This window comes from Cloeon dipterum, chromosome 1 (assembly GCF_949628265.1).
Source record: "Cloeon dipterum chromosome 1, ieCloDipt1.1, whole genome shotgun sequence".
NCBI classification, from domain to species: Eukaryota; Metazoa; Arthropoda; class Insecta; order Ephemeroptera; family Baetidae; genus Cloeon; species Cloeon dipterum.
In genome coordinates this window covers 7,639,338-7,666,726 of record NC_088786.1, presented here as the reverse complement: position 1 = coordinate 7,666,726, position 27,389 = coordinate 7,639,338, and the positions used below count along the sequence as shown (strand labels likewise).

Here is a 27,389-nt window from a genome sequence, read left to right as displayed (position 1 = left end):
GGATTTCGCAGTTCCCAACGATGCCAAAGGAAACCAAACCTCAAGCTTGCGTAATTTTTACGAATTTGATGGTCTCGATTATATTCGTGGCGTGGATCATGAGCTTTTTGTTTCTCATCCTAATATCACACATTTGGTCTGGGTAATGATTTTTCAATACTCATTTACTTTGTCTAATTATTCCAAATTGTAGACAGGAAATCTAAATGACAATATGATATTGGAATCTGCGAGTAATCTCACCAAAGTCAAATTTTTGGCCATGTTATCTATAGGACAAAAAATAGATGATTTCCTAGTTTCCATTGGCAAAAATTTGCACACTCTATATTTGAAAGACGTCACAATTTCGAGTTTCAGCCAAATTTTTAACGCCTGTCCAAGGCTCAAAAAACTTGCCCTGAAGGATGTAAGGCAGTTAGAAAATCCGGAATCACTGAGCAACTTTTCAGAACTCAAAGAACTCGTCTGGGCGAAGGAATAGTAAATATACATATTTCCGGTCTATTCGACTTCAAATCATTTTTACTTTATACAGTGGGAAAGTGGCACTCCACAACATTTTGTGTGCGCCGAATCTCCAGCGGGTTGAGGTTACGTGTCAAGGATGGAATCAAGAGGATCTGAGAATTCTGACATCTCTGATTGCCGAAAATAAAATCCTGAGCAAGTTGCACACTTTCAGAGTTTGCCTCCGAAGAGACGTGAGCGCTTTCGACGGAGTTGCTGGCTTGTTGAAGAATGCGGCAGCATTTTTGCCAAAGTTGACTGATTTGAGTATAAGTGTAGAGCTGGGTTATATGAGATCAATGGAATCCTTTGATTACTTAACGGTAATGACCGATGCAGAGGAGTCTATTCGCTTTCAGAACGAATGGTGGTTTCCTGATCACGATCCCTATTTCCTTGTCTTTGATACATCAAATCTCGTACCAATTTTAAAGATATTTGCAACTAATAGAGCTTAAAATTATTAAGCTTGACTTTGTAATCATCTTAATTGTCCAAATAAAAAATAGCTGCGATTCATGTTTAGATTTTACTTTCATCTCTCAACATCTCAGGTCATTGAATTATGCTTAGTTAGATTGTATTTTGGAAAGACAATATTTGTTCAATTGATTTTAAATTTTCGTTTTTGCAATTTTTATTATTAAGCCGCGTAACAACGTTTTCAAAGTAATTTTTGTTTGGTACAAATTTTCAATTGTTATATGTAATGGACGCAATTTTCCCACTTTGCAAACACATTTTAAGCACGCGACAGGCATTTCATCAATTTGACTACAAAATTGCTATTTTTCGTTTCAACTATGTCCTAGACATTTTGCGCCTGAAGGAAAAGTGCCACTGCTGCACAAAGCCACTGCTCCCTTTGTCCGGAGAAGGGGAGCTCCAAACTAGAGATGAAATTTTCTCGGCTGACCGATTGGTATATAGGAATCGAGACGTGATGCTGAGATGAGCTGACAGTAGCCTGCGTAATATAGATTAAATTATTATTCAGAGTGCTCGAAATGCAATTGTTTTGAAAATAAAGTCACCTTTGGCAGCCAGGCGACGTAGAAGGACGGAAACTCCTGCAGCGCAGGGAAATGCGACTTGACCGGGGTCAGCATGCCAGACTGGAAATTCGCACCTTCGATGAACAAACCAGACACCCTGACGGAAAGGTGTGCGGCCGCTAACTGTCCAGTGAGACTCGATGTCAGCTGCAAGTCGACCAGGGCCAACTTAAACTGCCTATAAAAATATGAAAATTAAATTTGAGGATAAACTCTAACTTTGTCCTTGTTAAACCTGGCTGTTTGTTGTTTAAGAGCGATGAGGAAATTCTCCGGATGGAGTAACTCGGACAGGTTGAGGTTTTCCTTCAAGAGGACACCCTGCTTGCTTCTCGTCATCCAGTTTTGAATGGCTTGGGCCTTGAGAACCACTGTGGTTGCGTACTGCAAAGGTTCCGAGGGCCCTTCCCAGTCCTTCTGCCACAGGTTTGGAGTCTAAAAATATAAATAAATAAATAAATAAATACATAAAACTAGCGATGAACTCGTGATTTAATTATTGAATATATATTATGTCTGTTGTTGTGCACCTGTGGTGTCTAATAAATATTTTATCGTCATAAATTAAAAATACGGAAATTTAATTTTTTTGGTCACCTGGTGGCTTATTATTGAGATAGCTAGTTGGGAAATTTCCCTGCTGGGGACCAAGGCTCCCCTGACCACCTTCATCAGGGCTGCTAAGGTTTTGTGGATCTTCTGGACGAGACTGACAGCTTTTTTCCACTCCAGGCCGCAAAACTGCTCAACCGGAGAGCCGGCGACAACGTCATTAGGAATTTTCGATTGGATTATTCCAGCCCCCTGATTTGTTCCCGAAAAAATAAAATTGATGAGAAAGTTAATTACGTTTAATATTCCATACCTGGTTGACTTTTTTCCACAAATTAAACATTGGTGTCAACAAAGCGTCCCATTTATCCATATCGATTTTTGAGATGAAACTGGACCGCGAGAGCTCTGAAGAGAAATAAATAATAATTTATTTCGAGATTATGTTGATTTTTCCTACGCATTAATTGGTCGATTGTCTTTTGACTTGTGACCCTCTGCCAGGAAGAATTGATATTCGATGGAAGGCTCAGGTACTCTGGATTGTCCTGCTCAGGCAGTTTGGAGATGAAATTCAAAGCATCCTGTCAGGGCGTATCACGAATAAAAAACTTCAAAATCAAGTTAAATACAAATTTACTGTAAATTTCGTTGAATTTGGCAGTTCTACTCCTAGTCCAAAGGAATTCCGTCCACTCAGGGCAGTGTAACTGATGAATTCCCTCACCAAAATCGAAAGTACTTTCATATCAAACTCGTTTTTAATCCTTCCACCGTAGACGACATTTTCGAAAAGGCCGTATATGTAGTCCCACTTAATATTCCCTAGAAGAAAATATTTCATATTAAACTTAAAAACGGAATTTAATAGAATACAGACAAGACTCATGGTACCAATTTATTTTAATATGTAAAAAAGGATTAAATATTATATTAGAATATTACAATCCTAGAAAAAAAGGATAATTTGATTCAAACAATTTTATTACCCGATGCACCGAATACAAAACTATTTTCAACTTTCTTATCGGCAAAACAACAAAAATTTAGTTAAAAGTGAAGCATTCAACTTGCCACCCGACGCAACGAGGGGCTCGATGACCCCCGTTGCTGCCTTGAGGTCCGCGTCGCTGAAGTCATAGGCCTCGCTCCAGCCCTGCGGCACGTAGACGGCCCTTTCGAGCAGGACAGCGTGCAGCCAGGCCAAAGCGAATAGCAGCTGCGCCCTGAGCACAGGCTGCTTGCTCGGCGCCTCGATCGTCTCGCGGCCCCAGCCGGCAAACGTTCTCTGCATGTTCCGCTTGATCCCTTGCGGTGCCTGTCAAAGATGGTTATTAAATATCTGATTATTTATTCTTCAAGGTTAAGTGTACACATGATCTGACAGGCCTACAGAAAAGAGGCCCTAATTCGGGCAATAATAATGGTGGATTAATAAAACATATACATAAATAGTGACTTGATGCGTAGATATATTTTTTCTAAAAAGGTATATTTTTCAAATACAGAGTTGAATTGAGGGAAAAGATTTTTAACACCAACATAAAGAAAAAAGTAACCACAAGGTAACGTGGACATATTATTACATGTTTAATCAGGATTAGTTGATGTTTATAATGATAAAATATTGATAAATGACGTATTAGAGAATAGAGGCTACATTTATTTTATATTAGACACAAATTAACCGATTCGAGCGATATTTAATTTAAAACTGAAAATAATTAAATAGATATATATAAAATACATCTGATGTAATTATAGTTTAAATAATGTAAATTAGCATATGTTAATTTTAAATCAAGCTTTAACCGAGAGACAACTCAAAAGTTAATACTTTTACAGGGATCGAAATGATTAATAACAATTATTTAAAATATCATACTTCATATACGACTTTGAGGCACAACTTGAGGAAAACCGGTGGCAAATTAGCATTCGGTTGGCAAGTGAGCCAAAGTCTGAAGTCAGCATGTGGCTGGAGAGCTTTGAGCTTGGCCTCCAGCGACGGCAGCCATTTGCAGACCAAGTGCAAGTTCTTCAAACACAACCAGTGCCCTTCGCGGCTCGCATCTACCAGCATTGCCTCCGCGGATTCGATCTGGCCTTCGCCCAGAGCCACCTGAAACACGCCTTTTCCTATCTGTCAAGAACAAAATTCAAGTTTTCACCTCGTGGAAAGCGTTTTGGCCAATTGTGTTGCAGGCGAGGGACTTCAATTCGATTGACGGATCGGTTCCCGGTAACGACAGCAGCAAAATCGGCTCGGCTGATTGCGTTTCCGACAGCAGTTTCTTGAGGCTCAAAGCACTCGGGAAAATATCAGAAATATCTAGAATAATTATTTATTATAACTAGGAAAATTTAAATTTGATATTGATTTACTGAGAGTCAGTTGGGCAAATAGGATCATGGCCGTTCGGAGGCGATCAGGTCGCAACGCTTGCACCACGAGCACCCTTTGAAATAGGCTCAGGCTCTGCGTGTGTTGTGGAAAATTCGTTTCGCACTCGGAGCTGTCCATGAAGGGCTTCCAGAGCGCTGGCTCCTCCAGCCGCACGATTTCTGCTATATTTGGAAGCGAGCTCTGCGGGGGAATGATTAGGGTTGCGAATTTTAAACAGTTTTTTCTGAGCTTATAACCGCTAACCATAAAAAATGTGAGTTTAGTTCACATGAGCAATTCTTAAAAATATCTGAAACCGTTTATGTCCGAGCAATAGTGCAAATTATTTGTTTGTAAGAGCAAATATTCCAAATTTTAAAATTTCAAGTCTTCCATACTATTTTTTACTCTTTAGTAGAAATTATTGGATAATAATATGATCTTTTTGTCAATTTTAATATTCGCATACAAAAATCATCGAATGATTTAATTTTTTTGAATTTAAAAAACCTATAGTATGGGTATATAAATATATATATTATAAAATTTTTACCAAAAGAATTTGGACATGGCTCCGGCGCTCTGAACTAATCCACGAAGGGACATCAACTTCGATTATCTCCCCAGTTGCTTTGCCAATGAACACGTGCCACTCCTGAGAAAATAATAAATTTTTCCTTAACGGATAAACAAAATCTTAATTTTATACCTCTGCGGGAGTTGATTCCGTATTAACCGCATTGATCACGTGCATGGAAAACATGATGATGTCTGATTTGAATAGTGCTCTGCCGATTTTGTCGAACACCAGTTGAATCAAGCGTCGTTTCACGCTTTCGATCCTTTCGCCAGTTTCCTCTTCAATCTGTTTAAATGAAATCAGCTTAATTTCCTTTACCGTTTTAATTGTTTTACATCAGTCTGCTCCAAGGCGATGTTGAACAGCTTGACAAAGAAGGAGACGGAGAAATTATAAATGATATTGACAGCTGTAAGTTTAGCAACTGCGAAGTAGAGGCGGCCGGCAAACTTGGCAAGGGGTCTGTACAGTTCTCTTTCAGCTTGCAGGCTCATTTTCAGCTTGTCTGACTCTGCGAGTGAGTCTGATATTTTGATGCTGCTCGCCTTGGTCTCCCGCAGAGAATTCAGCAACTCCTGTTTTAATAAGTAAACAATTAGAGAATATTAATAGACTTATCCTCACTTTGTTTTCTAGCAAATCGCCCTGGGCTGAGGATAGTTCAACCAACAGGTTTTCTTGCAGCTTTTCCAATTCTGTCCGCATTTTTTCTTCCTCCCGCAGCAGTTCCCCGCGTCTTACCTCCAGTTCTGGTTTATCGTGTTTCAATGCACAGCCAAGGAGCTTTTGAAATAAATGCGTCAGTTAAATGTTATGGTCAAATATAATAACTATACCTGTCCTGAAAGACCGGCTTGGGTTGTCGAGAAGTTGACCATTGTTAAAGCTGCAGCGGCGGTGGGACAAATTTCAGGACTGGTGTTTCTGCTCACCAGAAACAATTTAAAATCCTTATTGTAGTCAACCAGTTTGTCTCCGATTTTAATCATGCATCGGGCCCCTGTAATTTATATATATTTTTTATTATGATGGGAAATTACCAATTTTTCCCACAACGGAATATGCAATTAAGAATTTTCCCAAGGGTTGAAATATAATTAACAAATGAGACACACTTAAAATATAATTTACCGTTTCATCATTTACAATAAAAATTAACTCCATCCGAATTAATTTGCCTTTTAAAATTTAATTTTTATATTTGTTAAATTACCTTGGAAAATATATTGTTCCTTAAGGAGAGGGACTATGACTGGACTGACAAAATCCACATCCGGGATGACCAAAACTTTCCCAAACCTGTATATGAATAATAATTATTAAATTGTACAGCATTCAATTAATTATCATTATACCTAACAGCCAGTTCCAGCAAAGTGCAAAATCGTTCATTGTTTTGGTGCAAAACCTCAACAGTTTGTTGTTTCAAATTATTTTGAATCCACTCAAGCGCTTCAGAAGTGGGATCGATAATGAGCGGCCGGATTTTGGACTGGAATTTTAGCAGTTCCAAATTAAATCAAATTTTCATAGCAGCTTGTTACGCTCACATTCAGTGTGGCGATTGCATTTTCAATGGAAACTGTGTCCGACGGCAGACTCTGGGAGAGCCAGACCATAATCTGCTGCTCCGACGCCATGAAAGACTGGATGGAAAATTCTTCGATTTGCAGCACCGATTTCCAAGAATCCAAAGCCCTTCTCCGCTCCTCCTCTGGCAGGCCTGGTAAATATACCACGAAAGCGGCCGCCAAGAGAGCTTTCGCCGGCAGCGACTTCAACTCGAAAGACAGCTCTTGCAGCTTTAAATCGAAATTTTGTATTTTTATACTACAAATAGAGGAAAAACAGTCTTAACCTGGATTTTCCATCTCTCGTACTCGTCGATGAGTTTTCCCACCAAAGACTCGGCCGCTTTCAAAGTGTCTTTTGCTTTTGTTAGATGGATTTCGATTTCTGCGGCTTCTTTCGTAAACGTGTTCAGTCTCACTTTTAGCTCAGCCACTCGTTCGTTCACGCTGGTTAAATCGGAGCTGATTTTTCCGATGTTTGCCTCGAAGTCATTCATATTCCTTCAGAGCAAAATTATCAGTTTTTCTGCTAAATTACAACGCTGTTAATTCGTTAAAAAAATATATGTATATGTATGCGGTACTACAAATATGCACGTCTTCATTGATATTTTTAGATTTTAAATTACATTCTATACAAAAATTGAAATGGCATTGTCTATATTACTCAATATATTTTATTAATTCCAAAGAATTATTAAAAGTTGCACTAATTGGCATGGATTTTAGCCAAATTTGATGGCTTTGTCTTTTTACAGACAGTCTTGTCAGTCAGTATTCCATGGGTTCAATGGCTCCAAATTGCATGATTCGTGCGTACTTCTGATAGTCTCGCAACAAGTTAATAAAAATATTCAACCGTCTAAAATTCACAGCCCTAGATATTAAAATTATTTCCCGAATCACTGACCGTTGTAATTTGTCCTGCTCTCGTTCCAAAGGCCTGATTTTCTCCAGGACGACTGCATACTTGACGTTGGCAATGACCCAGGAAGCGAGCGGCGCGGCGGCCACGGAGGCCCGCTTGGCGTTTTTCTGGTCGAACGACTCCTTTTTACTCCTGAGCAGCTTCTCCACAGCCTCCCTGCTCTCGAGCGAAATGTTCCTGGCATTAAAGGTCTTGATGTCCTCCTTGACGCCGCGTTTCGCCAGGAAGATCTTCATGCTGTTCCACGAGGTGTCCTGGATGCCCATCAGCCTGAGCACGCCCTCCAGGATGTCCCTGATGACCTCGGGTGGGGCTCGCAAGGACCTGATCTCAGAGAGGGACTCGGTTTTGATATTTCCGACAGCGGCTTGCGCCTCCTGCACCAGTGGCTCGATTTCTGCCAGCTCCAGGTCGATTTCCTTCTTCCTGGACGCCAGGTGCTCGTTCTCCTTCACCGTCTGCGCCTTCAGGCTCTCCATCTCGGCCTTCTGCGTGTTGGCGCCCTGCATTGTCTCCGAGATCATGTTCAAAGCCGCCGACGCCTCTGCCTGCTTGTGCGCCAGTTCTTTTTCTTGCAGACCAGCCTTTTCACGTAACTCCTTGACCACCTCCTGGGCCTCGGTCAGTTTTGAGATTCCGGCCCCTAGCTTCTCCTGTCTGGCCCGCATTGCCTGCTGCTTCGATAGGAAGATGTCTCGGTAGGAACGCGCGAAACAGACGAAACGGTACGGGTTTGTCAACGGGGCAGGGGCGCTTTTGTGAATGGAGATCACGTGAGAGTGGATTTCGTCGTCTTCTTTGATAACCTCCGATGACCTGGGAGCAAATCAAATGTATTACATATGTTATTTTTCTTTAATAATAAACACATTAAAATTCTTCTAATTACAACAATTACTTAACGTAAACTCAGAAAACTATGACGCTTTGAAAACTTTTGGATAAAATTAATGATTTAAATAAATGTTTATATTTTTATATAGTGTATAAATAATAGATATTGCGTTTTTCTAATGAATAAAAGAAAAGCTATTTCCGTTTTGAATATTAAAAAAGCTAATTAAAAAGGAATAAAGAATATTAATTAAACAAAATTATGACTGAAGAAAATTAAAATTATCAATATCAAAACATATATTCCCCAACAAGAGAACTAAAAATAAAATTAGAATCAAAAATTCCAGAAAATAAAATAAATTTTCAAGAGGAAATATCTTTAATCAGTTTCCTAAAATATCGGAAAGTTGCCCCTTTTCTAGCAGATATTTTGATTTTTGTTGACTTATTAAGAAAAATAAAATTCAAATTTTTTAATAAACATTTAAAAAACAACAAAACGCACAGGACTGGTACTTCAAATTAAGTTAAAATGTTCCAGTTTTTTTCTTTTTTAATAATTACATCTATTTTTCAACTAGGATCCCTTGTAAACTATCAAGATTTTTGCATGCAACAATAACCTAAATTTGTACTGCTATTTTCATAGCAAAGACAATTTACATTACCGCATTAAAAAATTGTGAAATTGACGGTTGAAACTTGCTACTTTAAAAATTGAAATAAAAGCTTTTAAATTTTACTGGAGTCTGTCAAAACCTGGTAAAAACTGCTGTTTTTTAAATACTTAAATTCCTTCAAAGCAATAACAATTCTAGAAGCAATATTGAATAAAAGATTAACTTTTGATTAACTTTACCCTCCAAAGTAATAACTAACTAAAACTAACTATTTAAAATATATATAAAAAAATTTAAATTATTTTGACCCAAAAGAAATAAACTAAACCGCACATCCCTAAATATATGAATCCCTTATCAACATACGTGGTGAGCAGATGCTGAGAAATTTTCGTCATACTCTCGTCGAGCCAATAATCATTCCACTGAATGGAGCAGAATTTGTAAATGGCCGGGTTGCTCTCGCAATTCTGCACCAGATTAGGATCACTGGAGTCCATGACGAGAATGACGTGCAGGTTGTTTTTTACCCCTTGAAGAGACAATTGGGTTTAATGAATCGTTTCAACTAACTTTTAAACTTACTCTCGGCAAAGTATGCAGTTAGACTTCCAATAAATCCATCCTGCGAAGCCATTTCCCTTAAAGTGCCCATGAGAGACTCGAGCTCCTCGTTCGAGTACAATCCGGGAATTTCTCCCGAAGCCAAAAGACTGTTCACCAGGTCCAAAAAGTCCGGTTTGACCAGCTGGTAATCTTCAATGAGAAGATTCACCTGCTCCCCTTCAAACGCAGCCGAATGAATGGCCTAAACTTGCAAATTTGAATTTAAATCTTCAGCAGAAAGAGGAAAACAGACCGATTTTAGCTCCTTTTTGAAACTCTTCGTTGTGTAATCAGCGGTTACGTTCAGCGAAATCAATTTGGAGCCGTGCATCAGCGAGACAAGTCGAGCTGCCGTTTTGCGTCCGGAGCCCGCTTTCCCGCATAAGAGCAGAGATCCGCGCGGAGCACTTAGCACGCGGTCGATTCTCGCCACGCTTTGAAGAAAGTCTTGCGTTACGACGATTTCCACGCCTTGCTCTTCTTTTGCTGTGAATTTGTAATTTAAATTTGAATTGATATTTTGAGTATTTTTGCAGCGTATTTCCAGGAAATCAATAATTCCTTTATAACAAAAATATTCTCTAAAATGTGTATTTTTCTAAAAGGAAAATGTTCTCATCGTTGGATAAAACGTTACGAGAGTGTACAAAATGATTCAAAATAACAAATATCACGGCCAAGCAGTGATTTGTGTAAGAAAACTGCACATTTTATGCTAAATAATAAATGAGGAAGCACATCAATGTTCTGTAAGTTGTATTATTAATTTTTTTAATTAAACATGTTTCGGTTTCTTACCATATTGGTTCAAGAATTTGTCCACCATCACACTCCATTCTGAACAGCTCAATCGGCCCAAGTTTTTCGCTTTCCGGTCGTCCTTTGATGATGCTCCAAGTGACACAAAAAAGTTATCTGGTTCAAAATTCCATAGAAACCATTCTTTAAATACATTTCGGCCTCACGTTTTAATTTCTCCATGATGTGAGAAGACGATTTGTTCCACTTTTCTTCGATTGAATTTCTCACCAGCAGCTCCAGCTTGTCTCTTTCCTCCGTGGTCGTCAGCATGTCGCCAAATAATCGCATCACCTCGTGAACCAACGCCTGCAAGCAAACGCAGAATCAAGAGAGCGCCTGCCGGTGTGAGAGTATACAATCCGCTCGACATTTGTGCCATGCACATTGCATAACCTTTCCTAGTTTTTAATTCTCTATTAAATTTACCAATAAAACCGAATCAACTAGATCAGCTCCACTTGAAAAAGAGTATCTTCTCAAATTTTCACACCACTTTGTCAAATAGAACGGGTTGATAAGGTAATGGCTCTGCTGCATCGGGGTGAAAGCGGTTGCAGCCTGGAGAAGAACAATATTTTACGTATTAATAATCATAAGAAAATGTTATTTTCTCTGCGCCTTTGTATAACTTAGTAAGAGGAAGGAAAAATATATATATATTATCCTCCCACCTCTGTGTAAATGTAAATCATGGTGTCGGTGAGGGTGCCGAGTTTGCCCGACGAGTGCCACAGGTTGAGCTCGGGCAGCGTGTCGCTCAAACTGCGGCCGAGCAGGCTGCCGTAGATGTGTTGCAAGTCGCGGTGGTCGGCGTACCGCATCGCCAGCACGGCCACCAAAGACATGAAACGCGGTGACAACCCGAACGTTTTGTTGCTGTTCGTCATTGTGCCTATAAATTGGATCCCTTCCACGCCCACCCACTCCAGATTGTCAAAGTATCCTCTATAACTCTGGATCTGAACGAGGAAATTTTATTACAAGTTTGTAAATTTGATAAACCAAAAAATCCTTTTAAAAACAATTTACTTGCTTTGTCTATAGCAAATAGTGCTGAATTAAAACAGCGAACTAAATAAAAAATATTAGTTATAAAAATATTAGTTATATTAGAAAATTACTTGTTGGAGAAAGGAGATGAGCATGTTTGTGCCCCAGTTGTCCGGTTTTGCAAGATTTAGATCTCTCAGGTAAAGGACAAGGTGTTCTGCGTTTTTCGGTCTGATCACCCTTCCGCTGATGCTTGACGTAATTATTGTGACCTAGGTATAATAAATTGAAGAATTTTAAATAAATCATAAAATCTCTCACCTGTTTTAACTTCTGCAAAACGTGATGTGGCGTTATTTGCGCACTGCAGTGAATTTCTGCAACGTCGATGGACCTCTTTTGCGAAAAATAGTGCTGCAGAAGTGTACTGGAGAGACAGAAAATTATTTGCATTTAATTAATATGTAACTTCTCGTACTTTTTGCCACAGCCTGGCGGCCCAACAAGCAAAAACGGCTTCGTGCTTTCCTCCCTAAACCACGCATCCAAGTGGTCCAAAATAGATTTTCCGTACGCTGTCAAGACAATCTGCTCTGTTTGATCCTTTTCCAGGTCTAAAAATTATAAAAATTTACAGTCTGTTAGTCTAATTAAGATTTAACTTACCTTCTGAGTAATGAGTGTCTACGCAGTCCTGCAATTGGTTGTAATAAGAGAGCAAAACGCGTTCAGGATCCACCATGCTCTCACCAGTCCACTCAAAAACCTAAATTGATTTTGTTTAAAATCTCCATTCGGGAATTAAAAGCTCTTGAAAACCTGTGTAGCAAATGCTAGCCGGCTCGTTTCAGTCAAATTAGAGCCGAGACCTTTGATCAGCGCCACAGTAAAGTGAGATTTGCTTTTTATTCCAATCATTTGCGACAGCCCCGTCCGCACCATCCCAATCGTGGACCAAGCCACCACAAATTCAGAATTTTCTCGTGTCCAATCAACCGCTGTTGAAATTTTTTTAATTCAGAGTGAAAGGTATTTATTTAATTTTACTAATTAAAAAGAAATTCATTTCCAATTCACCTTTGAAGAAGAAATCATCGAGCCAGTCTGAAATGGGTTCGTTTTCCACTTGCTTTTGGCGTTTCCAAACGGCCACCAAATGTTTCAAATCGACATCATCCTCACTAAAATTTCAAATAAATTATCTAAATTTAATTTTTTAATCTTAAAACCTCATCAAAATCATTCCCATGCGTGAAATCGTGGCCGGCGACGCGTGGCTCAGGTCGTGCGTCTCGAACAAGAAATTCACATTCGGACCGAACTGAATTCGCCACCCTGACGGCAGGGTCAGCAACCTGTTGTCGTCCAATACGGAGTTCAAAGATTCAACCCACTCAGGGTCAATGTCGCCGTCACACACGATCCAGGAGGAAATTTCTAGAATTAAATCAAACAAATATTTCAAAATAAAAATAAATAATCTCACCTAAGGGTTCATTGTAAACTTGTTGGGCGCTGACGGTGAGCACGCCGTCGTTCCACTGCCTGGTGTCGGGGTCAACGAAGCCCAGTAGCTGGGCCCGAGGCATCGCCTTCGGGTTGATGGTGTGCTGCCTGACGACGAGGCCCAACTGGCTCAGGGCGTGGCTCAGCAGGCAGCAGACCGTCGTTTTTCCTGAGCCTGTCGGACCCACGATCACGACCCCCATTCGCTGCTGCAGTTGCTCAAACAGCTCCAAACACTTCTTTATCTAAAATTATTTGTTATATTTAATAAATTTTTAACATAATTCTAACAATTTTTATTTTAAAACAAAATTATAAAAATTAAATAAGTTTCCCCTCGACGAAGGCAGTCTCGGAACTGTTTTTCAAAAATTTAATTTTTCTCGGTATATTTTGGCATAGAAATTGATAGAATGATCATTAGAAATAAATTATTAAGGGAAGGATCTAAATCAAGTGACACCCCCCTTGGCAAGTGGTCTTCAGATTTTGATGAAATTCGGTGGAGATGTTGCCCTAGGGGACCTAAGTTGAACCCTAAAATATTAGGTGAAAATTCCAAAAATTGCCCATTTTACAGGGGTTCAAAATTTGAGATTTTTGAAAAAGGTGATGTTTTCGGCGATTTGGAACTTTGACTCTGTTTGTGGTAAACACAAAAATTTGGTATCCAAAATAATCTACGTTTAATGCCAAACAATATCCCCACGACGACCAACTTCGTAGGTCAAAGGTCAAGGTCACTAAATTCGGGTCAAACTTTTCGAAAAAATCCCACATACCCTAGTACATAAAATTTTGAAAATTCAAAATAGCCAAAATGTGCCTCATATCCATGGTAACAACATATAAAAAATTGGCGAGACTTATTTTTTTATTTTTCGAGATATTTTGAATTGAGTGTTAAAAACCGGTGTTTTCCGGGTCTTCTGATCGCAAATAAAAACACGTTTTCCGCTTAATCTCAGCTTTTATGGGTCCGATTTAGAAAAACCGCACACCATTCCATACGTAATGACCTCCCCTAGGTAATGCAAGTGATCATAAGGGTGCCCTCCCCCTTCGAACCCTTAACCACCCCCTGGAAATCCGAAAAAAAATATTTTTTCATATATTTACTATCTAAATCGATTAATTAAGCAAAATACTAATCAAATATGTTCCAAAATAATTAAAATATAAAATATTTCTATTTTCTTTGTAGAAATAACTTTAAAAAAGTAAAATTGCTCATGAAAAATTATTAATGTTTATTTTAAATATATTAATAATTTTGCGTTTCTTTGTTTATTCAAAATGACTGAATTTTATATTTTTTTAATGAATTTTCGAATATATTTTCTATTTTACAGTATTTTTTATAAATATAAAGGTATGCAACCATTAGCAACAATGTTTTAAACACACAATTTTTACCCAATACCAATGGTCAATGGTTAAACAATTATTAATAGTTGCATTTATTTATAATAATAAAATAAACACTGTAGAATAGAAAATATATTTAATAATTCATTATAAAAATATAAAATTCAGTCATTTTGAATAAACAAAGAAACGCAAAATTATTAATATATTTAAAAAAAACTTAAATAATTTTTTATGAGCAATTTTACTTTTTTAAAGTTATTTCTACAAAGAAAATAGAAATATTTTATATTTTAATTATTTTGGAACATATTTGGTTAGTATTTTGCTTAATTAATCGATTTAGATAGTAAATATATGAAAAAATATTTTTTTCGGATTTCCAGGGGGTGGTTAAGGGTTCGAAGGGGGTGGGCACCCTTATCATCACTTGCATTACCTAGGGGAGGTCATTACGTATGGAATGGTGTGCGGTTTTTCTAAATCGGACCCATAAAAGCTGAGATTAAGCGGAAAACGTGTTTTTATTTGCGATCAGAAGACCCGGAAAACACCGGTTTTTAACACTCAATTCAAAATATCTCGAAAAAGAAAAAAATAAGTCTCGCCAATTTTTTATATGTTGTTACCATGGATATGAGGCACATTTTGGCTATTTTGAATTTTCAAAATTTTATGTACTAGGGTATGTGGGATTTTTTCGAAAAGTTTGACCCGAATTTAGTGACCTTGACCTTTGACCTACGAAGTTGGTCGTCGTGGGGATATTGTTTGGCATTAAACGTAGATTATTTTGGATACCAAATTTTTGTGTTTACCACAAACAGAGTCAAAGTTCCAAATCGCCGAAAACATCACCTTTTTCAAAAATCTCAAATTTTGAACCCCTGTAAAATGGGCAATTTTTGGAATTTTCACCTAATATTTTAGGGTTCAACTTAGGTCCCCTAGGGCAACATCTCCACCGAATTTCATCAAAATCTGAAGACCACTTGCCAAGGGGGGTGTCACTTGATTTAGATCCTTCCTAAGAAAAAGTCTTAAATAACTGGAATACATTATAGTAATTTTGATTCAAAGAAAATGAGTTGTTACATAGTTTTACCTGTTTGGGGGTTTCAACTAGTTGTAGGTGCTCGTAGCTCCTTTTAAGGGCCTGCACGAGCTGTTCGTTCTGCACCTCGGTGATGGCCACGGAAGGAAAAACGTCCCTAACAACAGCGTCGAAGTGCACGCTGTCCGTCTTGGTCAGCTTGGACAGCGTGTTGAGCCGGAGGGCGCGCACAGCGAGCTCGGCTTCGGCGCTGGCATTTCTGTCCGCGTCACCCGCCTTATTCTTGGCCTCCTTCAGGGCCGAGCCGCAGCCTTGGAGCACCGTCTTGAGAGCCCTGAGACCCCAGTCGTAGTGCTGCTGCTGACTGAGTAGCCGCCCGGCCAGGTTGAACACCTCCACCAGCTTCCGGCCGACGTCCGCCGCGTGCTGGAAGCCCTCTGTGCAGAGGAGAACTTCGGCGATCAGCTCGCTGTCCGGCTTGGCCATCACGATCGGCCGGAAAAGCTGCTTCAGGTTGTCAGGAAGCCGCTGTCGACCCTTGTAGCCCTTTCCGACAGGGTTCATCGTCACGAAAATACCAGCGTTGCGGTCTAATTCGATCTGAAAAGTTTTTAAATTATTTCAAATGCAGCTGGAAGTGTCAGAAGAAATTTAAGGTTATTTTTAAATCAAATCAATAAAAAATCTAGTTTAAGAAAAATTTTCATTACCATTTTACAATTTTAAGAGAAAATGGCAGGGTCTAGCAGTTTATAGGAAAAATTCTCAGGATTGAAAAATATGATGTGCAAAAAATTCCTCGCGTCAAGCCCAAAACCCAAAATTAAGGTCAAAATGACATTTTCTCAACTTAATAATTTCACAATTTTCAGACGAACGTCATTTTGAATTTTAAAAAGTATTTAAAATCGATCTCTAGGCATCTGCGTAATTGTATGAAAATTTAAGTTTTGTTTGCTTTTCGTTTAGAAGAAATTTAAATTTCAACTACATAAAAACAGTGTATTTACAAGTTTGGCAAAAAGTTTCACTGCAAAATCATTGGTAAGAATAATTGCAAAAACTAAATAATACTGTATAGTAAGGATTCAAGACGCTTGATTTTTTTATTCTTTCTTGCACAGAGCTTAAAAAAGACAATCCGTTTAAGAGCTTAAAATAAAAATTTTGCGAGGTAAGTGAGCACTTAGAATATTAAAATTTTTTGCATAGGGGTTCAATCAAGAAATATATTAAAGTCACTCATATTTTTTTTATATTTTCCACTAGACAAATCCTGTTTTCTCAGCCCAGCGAATTTAATACCAAAAAGCAAAATATCCAAAGGACTTATTAAAAAATTCCACAAATATATCCGTTACAATCGAAACATATTGAGTAAATAACAATTTATTTTTTTAGTAATGGTCTAACGGGTCCAACAAATTAAATATTTCGCGAGCAATGCGGGATTTAATAATTAAAATTCTATTTAGTTTTCAACAAACCTACTTAAAACAACACACAAAGTTATTATTTTGGATAATTGAATATAATTTAACCTGTTAAATTTAAATTTATTAAATTACATATTTTTTGTTCAAATTTAAGAATAAACCCTTTCTACTCCTACCGATTCTCCCATTAAGGTGACAGTGCCCTGTTTGCTCTTGAGTGCACTTTGGATGGCCTGGATTTGCATGGAGATGGCGGACAGGGTGGCCTCCTCGAGTCTGTTAAACTCGTCGAAGCAGCCCCAGGCGCCACACTTTACTAGACCGACGAAAATTCGCGTCATCGACTTCATGTCTATTCCCTGAGCAATACAATTTTACATTAAAACAGCAGTTAGAGGTGAGAATAGAAATATAGTTACTTCATCACAGTTGAAGACGAGAACTTGCCGGCCAAGCAGACTGCCCAACGCTTTCACCGACTCGGTTTTGCCCGTTCCAGCAGGACCGATGGGATTTCCACCGAGACCCATGTGCATCGCCTATGGCTCTCTCATTTCAAAATCCAGCTATTGTTTCATTTGTAAATTTACCTGCGTCAGGGTGAGGTAGCACTTGTCTGTCAGTGGAGTATGTACCAAGGGCGGGGAATTGCCCAGGTACTCAAAAGTGTAATCAAACTCCGCGTCGACCATTTTCACGGTTGTTGCGCCATTGTTGATTTGGTAGAATCTTAAATTTATTAGATATTTAGATGTGACTTTATTACATTGTCTAACTGTAAAGTAAACGCTACTAAGGAAATTAAATGATAGCATTTCATCATAACGAATCTTAAACTTGGACTTATTTATTCTAATTTTAATAATAATTAATACACAGTCAAAAAATTTGCATCTATAAAACATCAAAGTCGTAATATTTATCAAATAAAAAATCTTTAAAATCTTAAATGAATTTTTCAAATTAGTTGTTTATCTCTTTAAATAATTATAATCCGTTTTAAATAGTATTTTTTCATTTGACGTGCAATCTTTTAGAAATGTTTAAGAACTACACCGCATATTGCGAATATTCGGAGCATAAATAAATTTTCATAATTTAGATTCTAGATAAACAGAAAGATACAGTTTGGTTTTAAATCAACACTTCTACCAATGAAAAAAAAAAATACTAATGAAAATATAATACCATCCAAATTAAACAGTGTGCAACAAACAATTTTATTAGAATCCTTAATAAAAGAGTTGATCTCTGGATTGTCCAATTAGCGTGCACTAAATAAGCTATATTTTTCTTTCATAAAACATATTTTCAATTTTTGCAACACTCTTTCAACAAATAAGAATTCCATTGCCTAATTAATCCAGATCACAGAGGCCGAATGTAAAGTTTGATGCTAGATCCAAATTCAAAAGTGATAATTTTTTACTCATACCTCAGTTGTTTCTGCCATTCCCACGAGTCGGTTGTCACGCTGTTTTTCGAATTCGCCAGGAAATCGACGATGGCGATGTTGTGAATCAAAACCATGATTAGAGCTCTGATTTTGAGGATCAGCACAGTCGAGTATTCTGAGTCGCTTTTCGTTACGAAATTCGTCAAACCCTCTAAACGAGCCTAAATAAACGAGTTTTTATTTATTTTCTAATTTTATTAAAAAAAAATACTTTTAAAGATTTTCTAAAATTGCCAAGTCGGTTGCTTGTAATCGCGGCCTCGCATTGTTGCGTGAACTGGATTTCCTCCGACAAGCAGAGAATTTGTGATGGATAATTCGACAGATTCGGGCCTGAATCTGATTTTCGTGCTTCTTCTGAGCATTTCACCAGCAGTTCCTGCAGCGTTTGTTTCATCTCGCCGCACAAGTGGCCCAACCACAACTTGAAATTTTAAATTTTCAGTAAAGGGTTTATAATTTGTAATTAAGGGTTGGGAATTACATATTTTTTTTTTATAAAAAATGACGGTTTTTTGGAGCCGTGTTTTTTCTTAGAAAAATTACAAAATTCCCAACCCTAGAATATCTTTGCCTTTGTATTCACCTCAACATTGTCTTGAAGGTGAACTGCTCTTTTCAACTGGACCACTTCGCCGTGCAGCGATTTGATCGCCATGATGCTCCGTTTGTCTTCAGAAAAGTCGACATGGTGGATTCCGGCAAAAAGCTTTTTCAGGTGCGCCTGAATCACCTTTTCCTTCGTCGACTGGCCCAGTATTTCCAGCAAATCATCATCACCGATGAAATAAAAGCGTGGAAACGCTGAACGTTTTTCCTAAATTAAAGATATTTCATTGTAAATATTTAGTGAAATAAAATTTGTTGCCTCTAAGAAATCATTGAGGCTCTTCTGGCACCGTTCGAGCTGGTCGATCAGGCCTGCGAGCAGCCGTGGCAGCCCGGTTCGCCGGCACAGAGAAATCACTTTCGTTTCCCTCGCCACCTCGACGGAGACGTTGCGGAAATCGACGTCGACGCGGTGGAAACGCGCCTTGTCGCTCGCCAGGGAGCCAGCACCGAAAATCGGCTCCAGGTACAGCCACCTAATCATGATAAGAACCCATTTAAGATATTACTGGTAACAGTTGGAATCTAGAGATTTTCAGCTGAAATATGTATATGTGAGATGGGATGAGATTACAATTGCATTTAATTAGCAATTAATATTTTATGTACCCATTCATGCTTTTGAGGTTGAATTAATCATATCATTTTTATGATTTTATGTAAACGTGGAAAAAGTTATATTATATTTTAATGTTAAAGTTGACCAATAAGTAAATTAAAAAAATTAAACTTTTTTAAAAACACAAATTACACCGAAAATAACAATAAAATATTAATTATAATAAGGAATATTTAATATTAAACATTTATTTAATAAAATCAACATACCATAATTAAAATTAAATTATTGTATATAAAAAATATATAAAAGCTATTATTAAAGTAAAAATTTATTGTAATATTATAGTGTCAGAATTCCCATTCCAATTAGAGACTTTTTTTACTTATTAGTACTTCCTTCAGAGCTAATATTTTTTAAACATGCTTATATTTTTATCCGCATACTTCCGTTGAATCTGTGCCAAATTTCTGAGGCACTCGTCGAGAATGGCAAGTCTGTTTTCCCACAGCGTGGCCTGGTCTTTGAAGCTCTCGAAATTTGGCGAACTCTTAATCGACTGCAACAGGCACTGGTTGTCTCCCACCTGCAAAAAACGCACCATTTAGCCTCTATCTTTTTAAGTAACAGCGATGAAATCTGAAAATTGCCTTGCTCAAAATCTCCTTGAAGTCTTGCACGAGCATCAGTTTTTTGCCCTGGGTGTCGGTGTGCTCGAAAAAGGCGAATCTTGCCTCGATTTCCCAAGTGTTCAGCTCACTAAGCGCCTGTCTGATTACAATCTCGCTCGCGGCTTGTGCTATCAACGTCTGCAAATTTAACCAGAATAAACATAGCGGAAATCTGCGCCTCTTGGTTTTCTTGATTTGCCTTTATTTGTTCCATGTTCTGGACGATTTGGTCCTTCGCCAAAAGGAATTCGCGGAATTTCAGCGTTTCCATCGATTGGTAGCGAACGCCGACCAACTCGAGCATCGACGCCCATTGCTTTTCGCTGAACATGTCGGCCTTCATCAGCCTCAGACCAGGACACATTTCCTGATGTTATAAATATCGAAAATTAAATATTTTAATGGCGAAAAATTTCATAATGAATTAGTAAAATTTATATTTAATACGAATAATTGATAATTTCATCAATATCGGATAGAGGAAAATTACCATGTATATTTTAATTTCTTTTTGCAAATGAGAAATTAGCGGTGCAGTGTGTCCTGCTGAAATTTGTTCTTCAACCTTTTGGTCCCACTCTGTCAAAAACTCATCGAATTTGTGAGTCCGGTTTTTAAACACTATCCACTCCTCTTCTCCAAACTTTTCAATTCCTAAGAAATTTTTGAATTATCTAATATTAGCATATTCCTATATTATTGAAAATCAAAACAAAATTACCACTTTGAAATTCGCTCAGCAGATTCCACGTAATTTCTTGAGATTGGACTTCAGTCTCGATCTCAGTCCAGTTGGAAACGTCAGTGTCAAAAAGACCAAAGGCATCCAATTCTGACCTGCACAAAAATAATTTCTAAATATCCTGCATTTTTATTTAAGAGCACAAAATTTACTTGAGTTCGTCTCTCTTTTCTTTTAGGTAGAGCCACTCTTTTCTCTTTGCAGCCAAATTGTCGAAAGTGTCTTTGAGAAGAGCCGCGTTTCCAACTTTGCTATCGCTCGGCCTGGAGCTCTTCCAGCGCTGCCAAAACTTGTCTGTGTCCTCGGATAACTCTTGCAGTCGCTCGTTGAGCTGTGTCTTGATGTTGCTGATCTGAAATTCCACAATATATGTATTGAAGAGAAATACTAAGGATTGTAGAGCAATTCAATTAATGAATTTCGAGAAATTTGGAAACACAAATAAACTCAACCTATCGAATCGATAAAAATTTTGACTTCGTGAAATTTGTAGTCAATATGTGACACAGATTTTAATAAAAAAATCTTTAAATGTAAGAAATAGTGTCTATATTAATTATCCATTATAAATGATTATGTCGTGTGTACGCAGACGCAGTAAAAATGCATTAACATTTAAGTTATAAAATTTGCTCGAAATTAAAATAAAAAGATAGGAAATTTGAAAAAAAAACTCACTTGTTCTTCGATGACCGTTTCCCTGTTGCCGAGGACAAGCTGGAAGCTCTGCCAGACGGCGGCCACCTCGTCCAAGGCGCCAACCCGCTCCCTGGTCCAGTTGGCCAAGATGCGGTTCTTCTTCCTAGCCTCGTCATACTCGCGCACCATGTCCGGCGTCCTGTTCAGCAGCTCCGAGTACTGGACGGTGGCCCTGCTCAGCTCTGCCGCCGAGGCCGGTTGCTGGCGCAGCACGTTGATGCCGTCCATGGCGAAGGTGTGGATCTTCTGCGCCTCCTTGGTCACCGCGTCCCGCAGGCTGGTGCACAGGATGTCCCAGAAGCGGCGGTTGTGCATCTCGGCCTCGGCCCGCACCGCCAGCATGCTCACCATGAAGCACTCGATTTTTTCTTCCAACCTGGCACGATTCAACGCGGTTACAATTAATTCAATTAATTAAAAAAATTCCTTAATCAAAATGTTGCCTGATTTTGGCAATTGGATACAAATGGCTTTAAGCTCATATAATTAATTTAGATAATCTAGCCAGATTTAGATATTTATTCCATATTACATTGACCGTTTACAATAATATTTAGTTACAACCATCTGTTAGTTGTATGAAATCGTGAAATATTTGAAATAAAAATTGCAATATTTTAAATTAAATTTATAACCAATTTATCATAAATATTGTGATATTATTCACCACTTTAAAATAAAAAATATTTAAAATAAATAAAACTGGTCTTATATTTTATAAACTTAATAGTTAAATAAATTAAAAAATAAAAAACTATTAATTTCCTGATAAAATAAATAGTGTGTTTTTAACAATTTACTGTGGTATTTAAAGTAGTGTCTTACGTTGTAAATCGTCCTATATCTTGTGCCCACGCCTTGGAGCTTTTAAAGTTTTTATCCCAGTCATCCGCCGTGTGGAGATTCTGCTCGACCATTTCGTGCAGGTCAACGCTGCCCAGCGCGACCCACTTTTCAAACTTGACCAGCAGATCCTTCAGCTTTGTAAATAGCTCCTCTGCCCTCTCGTACAACGGCCTCAAGAGGTTTCCATTTCTAAGAAAAAAGTATGCCATTTGATTATTTCAATTTTTTTAAACATGATATAGAAAATGGCATAGAAAAATAAAAGTATAAATATTACAGTAAAAAAATCACGCGCGTAGGCGATTTAATGAAAATTAAATTTTCCAAAGGATTTTAAGCTCTACATATTTTACTATAAAGATGGTTAAACATAGTGATATTCTGATTTTGAGAAGAAAAAATAAATAGCTACTTAATTCTGTGTTAAAATCCGTTTGTAAATTTAAATTTCAAAATGAAGAGTACCAATAACTTCCTAAATTGAGACTGATTTTACCTATGGCTTTTCACTGATTATTTATAAAAACAAACCTTTCAACAATGTTGGCAAACATCGTGTGCTCAGTGCCCTCGATTCCTTTGAACTGCACAGGAATTGAGAGCAGTTTCTTCAACTGATTGAAGTAAATCAAACGAATCTCCTCAAACGGTGGCTGAAATTGCAACGTCTGCTGTCTGAAACAATAATTTTAGGCACACCCGAAAAATAATTTGAAACCCGAATAGTACCTGTAAACTAATTCAACTCTGATTTCTGGAATGTGCTCGCTGAGCGATTCCAAGCACAATATGTATTGAAACTCGAGTGCCTTGTAAACCTGGTGATCCCAGTGCAGCTTCCAGGCTTTCATGTTGGAAAAATTCTGCAGCAAAATAGAATGGTTAGGTTCCCTGCTTGATAAACCTCTTGCTATAGACATTTTTAACCGAGCTATAAATTCGATAAATTCAAATTCAGCATGAAAGAATGACGAAGAATTATCCAAATTATTTATATAATAAACAACCATAAGAGTGCATTATAAATTTTATTAATTGCTTGTGCTATGATGAGTCAAGAATTTAATTATTTTACAATTTGAAAGTTTTCCGATTCTCACAGGAATTTTTCTATTTGGTTACCTTTTAAAACTCGCTCGATTAAGTAAAATAAATTTAATTAACTAATTTCGCAGGACTAAAAAACAAGTGATAAAAACTTTTATAAAGTGTAATAAATATTGTTCTTCTAATTTTGTAATTCGAACATTTTCAATCATAGACAAATTTCAACTCTTTTTCGTAGGAACTAAGGTTTGACCATTAAATCCAAAAATGTATTATTTCCGTATTAAAAGGAAGGTATGAAGAATATCTTATGTAAAATTACATTGGGAAAATTTATCATGCGCAAAATAATTGAAAGATTGAGTTGTGACGTAAAAATTTTATAACATTAATATTTTGTTGGAAAAGGCCAATGTATAGTTGATTTAAGTTTATTTTGTTTCAGCCTTTTAAATTGCTTAAAATTCTATAACTCGTCATCTTTATCAGTAAACTCCAGAGGAATATTTAGAATTACTCAATTAATTTTAAATTGCTACAAAAAAAATCAACCTTGCATTTTCTATAGAAAAAAAAATTTGTATCTTAAGCAAAAAATCCTATATCAAGCAATTGGCTAAACACACATACCTTTGCCTCGACCTGTTTGAAGCTTTCCTTGATCTCCCTGATGGTGCCCTTCCACTGACCCTGGTTCTTCAGCAGGTTGGTCGTCATCAGGTACTTGACCTTGTTGAGCACCAGCGAGTGGTAGCCCGAGAGCAGCGTGTTTTGTGCCGAGAGCCGCTCTACGGCGCCCTGCATCTTGTCGATGTACTCGTCCACGGCAGAAGGCTCCACCCAGGTCACCTGTGTTTCCTTCTGCACCAGCTGCGACAAGGCGAACGCCGCCTCCAGCATCATCGGTCGCTGGCAGGGTATCATCCGGTTGCCGATCGTGTTGTGGAAGTTTGCCACCTAAATTGAAATCAATCGAAAATTTATAAATTGCAACTGAATATTTTATGCTTTTGTTAAGTAAGGGTAAAATCAAATTAAACATTATTTTCAAATTTCATTTTTGTTTGAATAAAATTAATTAAATTAAACTTTTTTAGACTGTGTCTTAGCTAATTTTCCCAGCGATATTCTTGTTAGAATTATTACGTTTTCAGGAGATTAAATTTGTTTCACCTTTCATGTATAGCTTTTAAACGCTGAGGAGTAGTATAAGGTCAAATAATGCAATAATTCTTTTTACACAAGTAATATTGGTATGAAATCAAATTATTCTCAGATTGAATTAATTTTTTTGTAGAATCGGTAGATTAAAAAAGTGTAACAGAAACTCGCCAACCCTTAGAAAAGTTATTTTTTAGAAAAATATTAAATTTAACCAACAATATCCTTTGTTCTATTTTTCGGCTTCAGAAGCAATTTATGAAGAAGGCTTTTGGCAGTTTTAGACGGTATTTTGTTCACCTTTTCAAGTGTTTTGGCACGTCGCACAAACTCCTTGGCCTGGTCTGCAGCCTTTTTGATCTGTTCCGGAATGGCGTGTCCCGAAACCGTGAGCTGTCGTGACTCCCTGATGAGCTCGTTCAGTGCCGGGTTGTAAGTGACCACCATGAGCTGCGACTTTTTGTCGAACTTCACCACCGGCTCGTTCACGTTGAAGCTCAAAGTGGCGTTGGAGAGCGAGGCTAACTTCGTCCTGGACCACAAATTGAAGGCGTTCGCGTCCAACTCCTTCAGGGACTTCAGCAGCGAGGTTATTTCCGCCTCGTAGCTACGGTAGCCTGACAAATCGGATAAAAATTTGCTGCTGCCACTTGCGATGTCCGACACCTAAAATTCATTGGTTAATTGTGAACTTTCCAGTTAAAATTTTTTTGATATTTTAAACCGTGTCTAAAGGTAGCAAAATCTTAATAAATTTTTAAGGAGAGACCCTTTTAATTGATTGAAAAGTGTAAAATAAATTATTAAAATATTTGTTTATTTTAATTTCACATTTAAGATTTTCTGATTTTTACAGCTTTAAAAATGATGATGATTATGACAAGGACTTAGATCGAAATTAAGGAGCTACAGACCTTTAAATAATTTTCAGCACGTGCTAACGTGCAACTCCAGCTTCAACAATCTTTATTACATTTTATTACCTATTAAGTATACCAAAATAAAAAAAAGGTTTCCAAACATTAATTTGAAATTATGTAAAGCTGCCTGTATTGTTGACAAAGCTGTTTTAAAATCTGCTGACAATTAAAATAAAATTTAAAAAAATAATCTTTAAGCATCAAACAATTTGGAACTTTTCAATAAATTAGAAATGATTTTTGCAAAAAAAAATAATTAAAAATATTTATATTTTGGGGGAAGGCCTATATTTTAACAGACTCACAATTTTCTCTCGCTGTTTGACCCATTTTACAATCTCAACAGCGTTGCTAATTTCTAGGCTCGCCTGCTGCTTCTGCATTTGCACTTTAATTTCATCGATGGTCGCCTTCAGCTCGGCCAGAAGTGATTCTCGTTGGCTGGTCAAAAGACGCAAGATGTACGGACGCGAAAATAATTTCTCCATGCTCGTCATCACGTAGAGAGACTAACAATTTTATATTTTAAGGAATTTAAAACATTTTTTTAATAAAGGGCAACCTGGGTGGCGTTAGCGCCTTGCTGGGTGAGGAAAGATTTCAATTTGACGGCCACTCGCTCCTCCAATAGCGCGACTGTCTGTTCAAACTGGCCCACGGCGCTTCTCCACTTGTCAGCAATGAACGAGTTGAAGACAAGTGAGTCCCCAGCTTGAAATTATTCATTCAATTTGAACGAAGTAAAAAATAATCTATTTTACCTTCAAACATTTTAAAGGCATCCTCATCTTTGCACTGGGCAATATCCTCTTCTGGAAGGAATTGCTTCAAATGATGATGCACTGATCTGATACTGTTGATCTGTGATTATTTTTTTATATTTAATCATATTTTTAAATATCGGTGAAATTAAACCTCTTCAACCCTGCTGTGAAAATTAAACAGGAAATCTGGTGTGAACGGCCGTCCCGACCATTTGTGGTTCGGGTTGTTGAGCCAGTAAAACGAGGTGAGTTTGTTACACGTATCAATCCACCTCTGCGCGGCTGCAGACGCTTGGCTCAGAACTGGAGAGACTTTTTCAAAAGACTCAGTCCACAATTTTACGTTGGATAGGTGGTTTTGCAAATACTTCACAAGGCTGTTAGCTGGAAATAATTTGATTTGGAATTTTTTCTAATCTGCAATGAAATTTATGGAATAGAGAGTAGACCGATGTTAAAATTTTTAAATATTTGTTCAAAGATGAAATTTGATTCATTGATGGAATAAGAAATTTTCTCTTGGGATTTTTTTATATTATTTTATTACTGACCTAAAAGAAATGTGTGGAAAATAGATACTTTGTATCGCATTGAGATTTATTTTAGCACATCATCTTCATTAAATTTTTAAATGTATTTCAATATCGGCCGTTTAATCTTAAAATAAGTCTCATTCCAACATCAGATTTTTTTATTTCACACGTTACAAAAAATGTAAAATATACTTTAAAGTGTGAAATATAATGGTTATATCATTAACAATAACATTGATTTACTCCAACAGTAGAATGATTTAAAAAATCATTAAATTTCGTGCGGTTTTACCAATTATTAGGAGAAGATTTTCCATTCTATTTTGCGGAAAGGGAGGGTTGTCCTCGTTCCACAGCTCGTCAACAACATCGTGTGCGGCGTCCAACATGTCCTCGACGTCAGTTAAACTGGCTGAACCCTTCAGCATGCTTTAATTAAATTATCAAAAATAGCATTATAAAAAAATTGTTCAATTAAATCTACTTGTAATCATTTTGAAAAGGCACCAAAATATTTAGAATGTTTTTCGACTTCGGAACGGTTTTCCAAAAATTTATTTCATCTTCCACGTCATCCACACC

The 27,389-nt window shown here is 37.4% G+C and overlaps 1 protein-coding gene across 1 annotated transcript; it reads right to left on the bottom strand.

The window, feature by feature from the left end:
* Positions 1-1,157: 1,157 nt before the first annotated feature.
* On the bottom strand, positions 1,158-27,389 carry btv (beethoven; the record flags this gene model as incomplete). Its single annotated transcript, XM_065476799.1, has 62 exons — positions 1,158-1,477; positions 1,545-1,743; positions 1,801-2,000; positions 2,163-2,369; positions 2,431-2,525; positions 2,578-2,701; positions 2,758-2,942; positions 3,192-3,435; positions 4,003-4,239; positions 4,289-4,449; positions 4,503-4,704; positions 5,057-5,158; positions 5,213-5,368; positions 5,419-5,658; positions 5,708-5,866; positions 5,920-6,083; positions 6,297-6,382; positions 6,439-6,575; positions 6,634-6,885; positions 6,942-7,155; positions 7,565-8,398; positions 9,406-9,571; positions 9,625-9,847; positions 9,899-10,131; positions 10,444-10,560; positions 10,611-10,752; positions 10,873-11,004; positions 11,118-11,405; positions 11,568-11,708; positions 11,758-11,863; positions 11,915-12,050; positions 12,103-12,202; positions 12,256-12,434; positions 12,514-12,617; positions 12,666-12,873; positions 12,923-13,187; positions 15,416-15,964; positions 16,977-17,159; positions 17,220-17,339; positions 17,391-17,529; positions 18,236-18,417; positions 18,468-18,680; positions 18,843-19,073; positions 19,125-19,341; positions 19,871-20,010; positions 20,075-20,233; positions 20,295-20,462; positions 20,586-20,749; positions 20,817-20,932; positions 20,990-21,189; positions 21,516-21,912; positions 22,362-22,571; positions 22,914-23,057; positions 23,112-23,245; positions 24,060-24,386; positions 24,891-25,256; positions 25,816-26,019; positions 26,073-26,221; positions 26,272-26,371; positions 26,426-26,658; positions 27,100-27,236; positions 27,292-27,389. Coding segments are annotated over 62 exons (12,177 nt in total), but the record flags the coding sequence as incomplete, so codon positions are not given.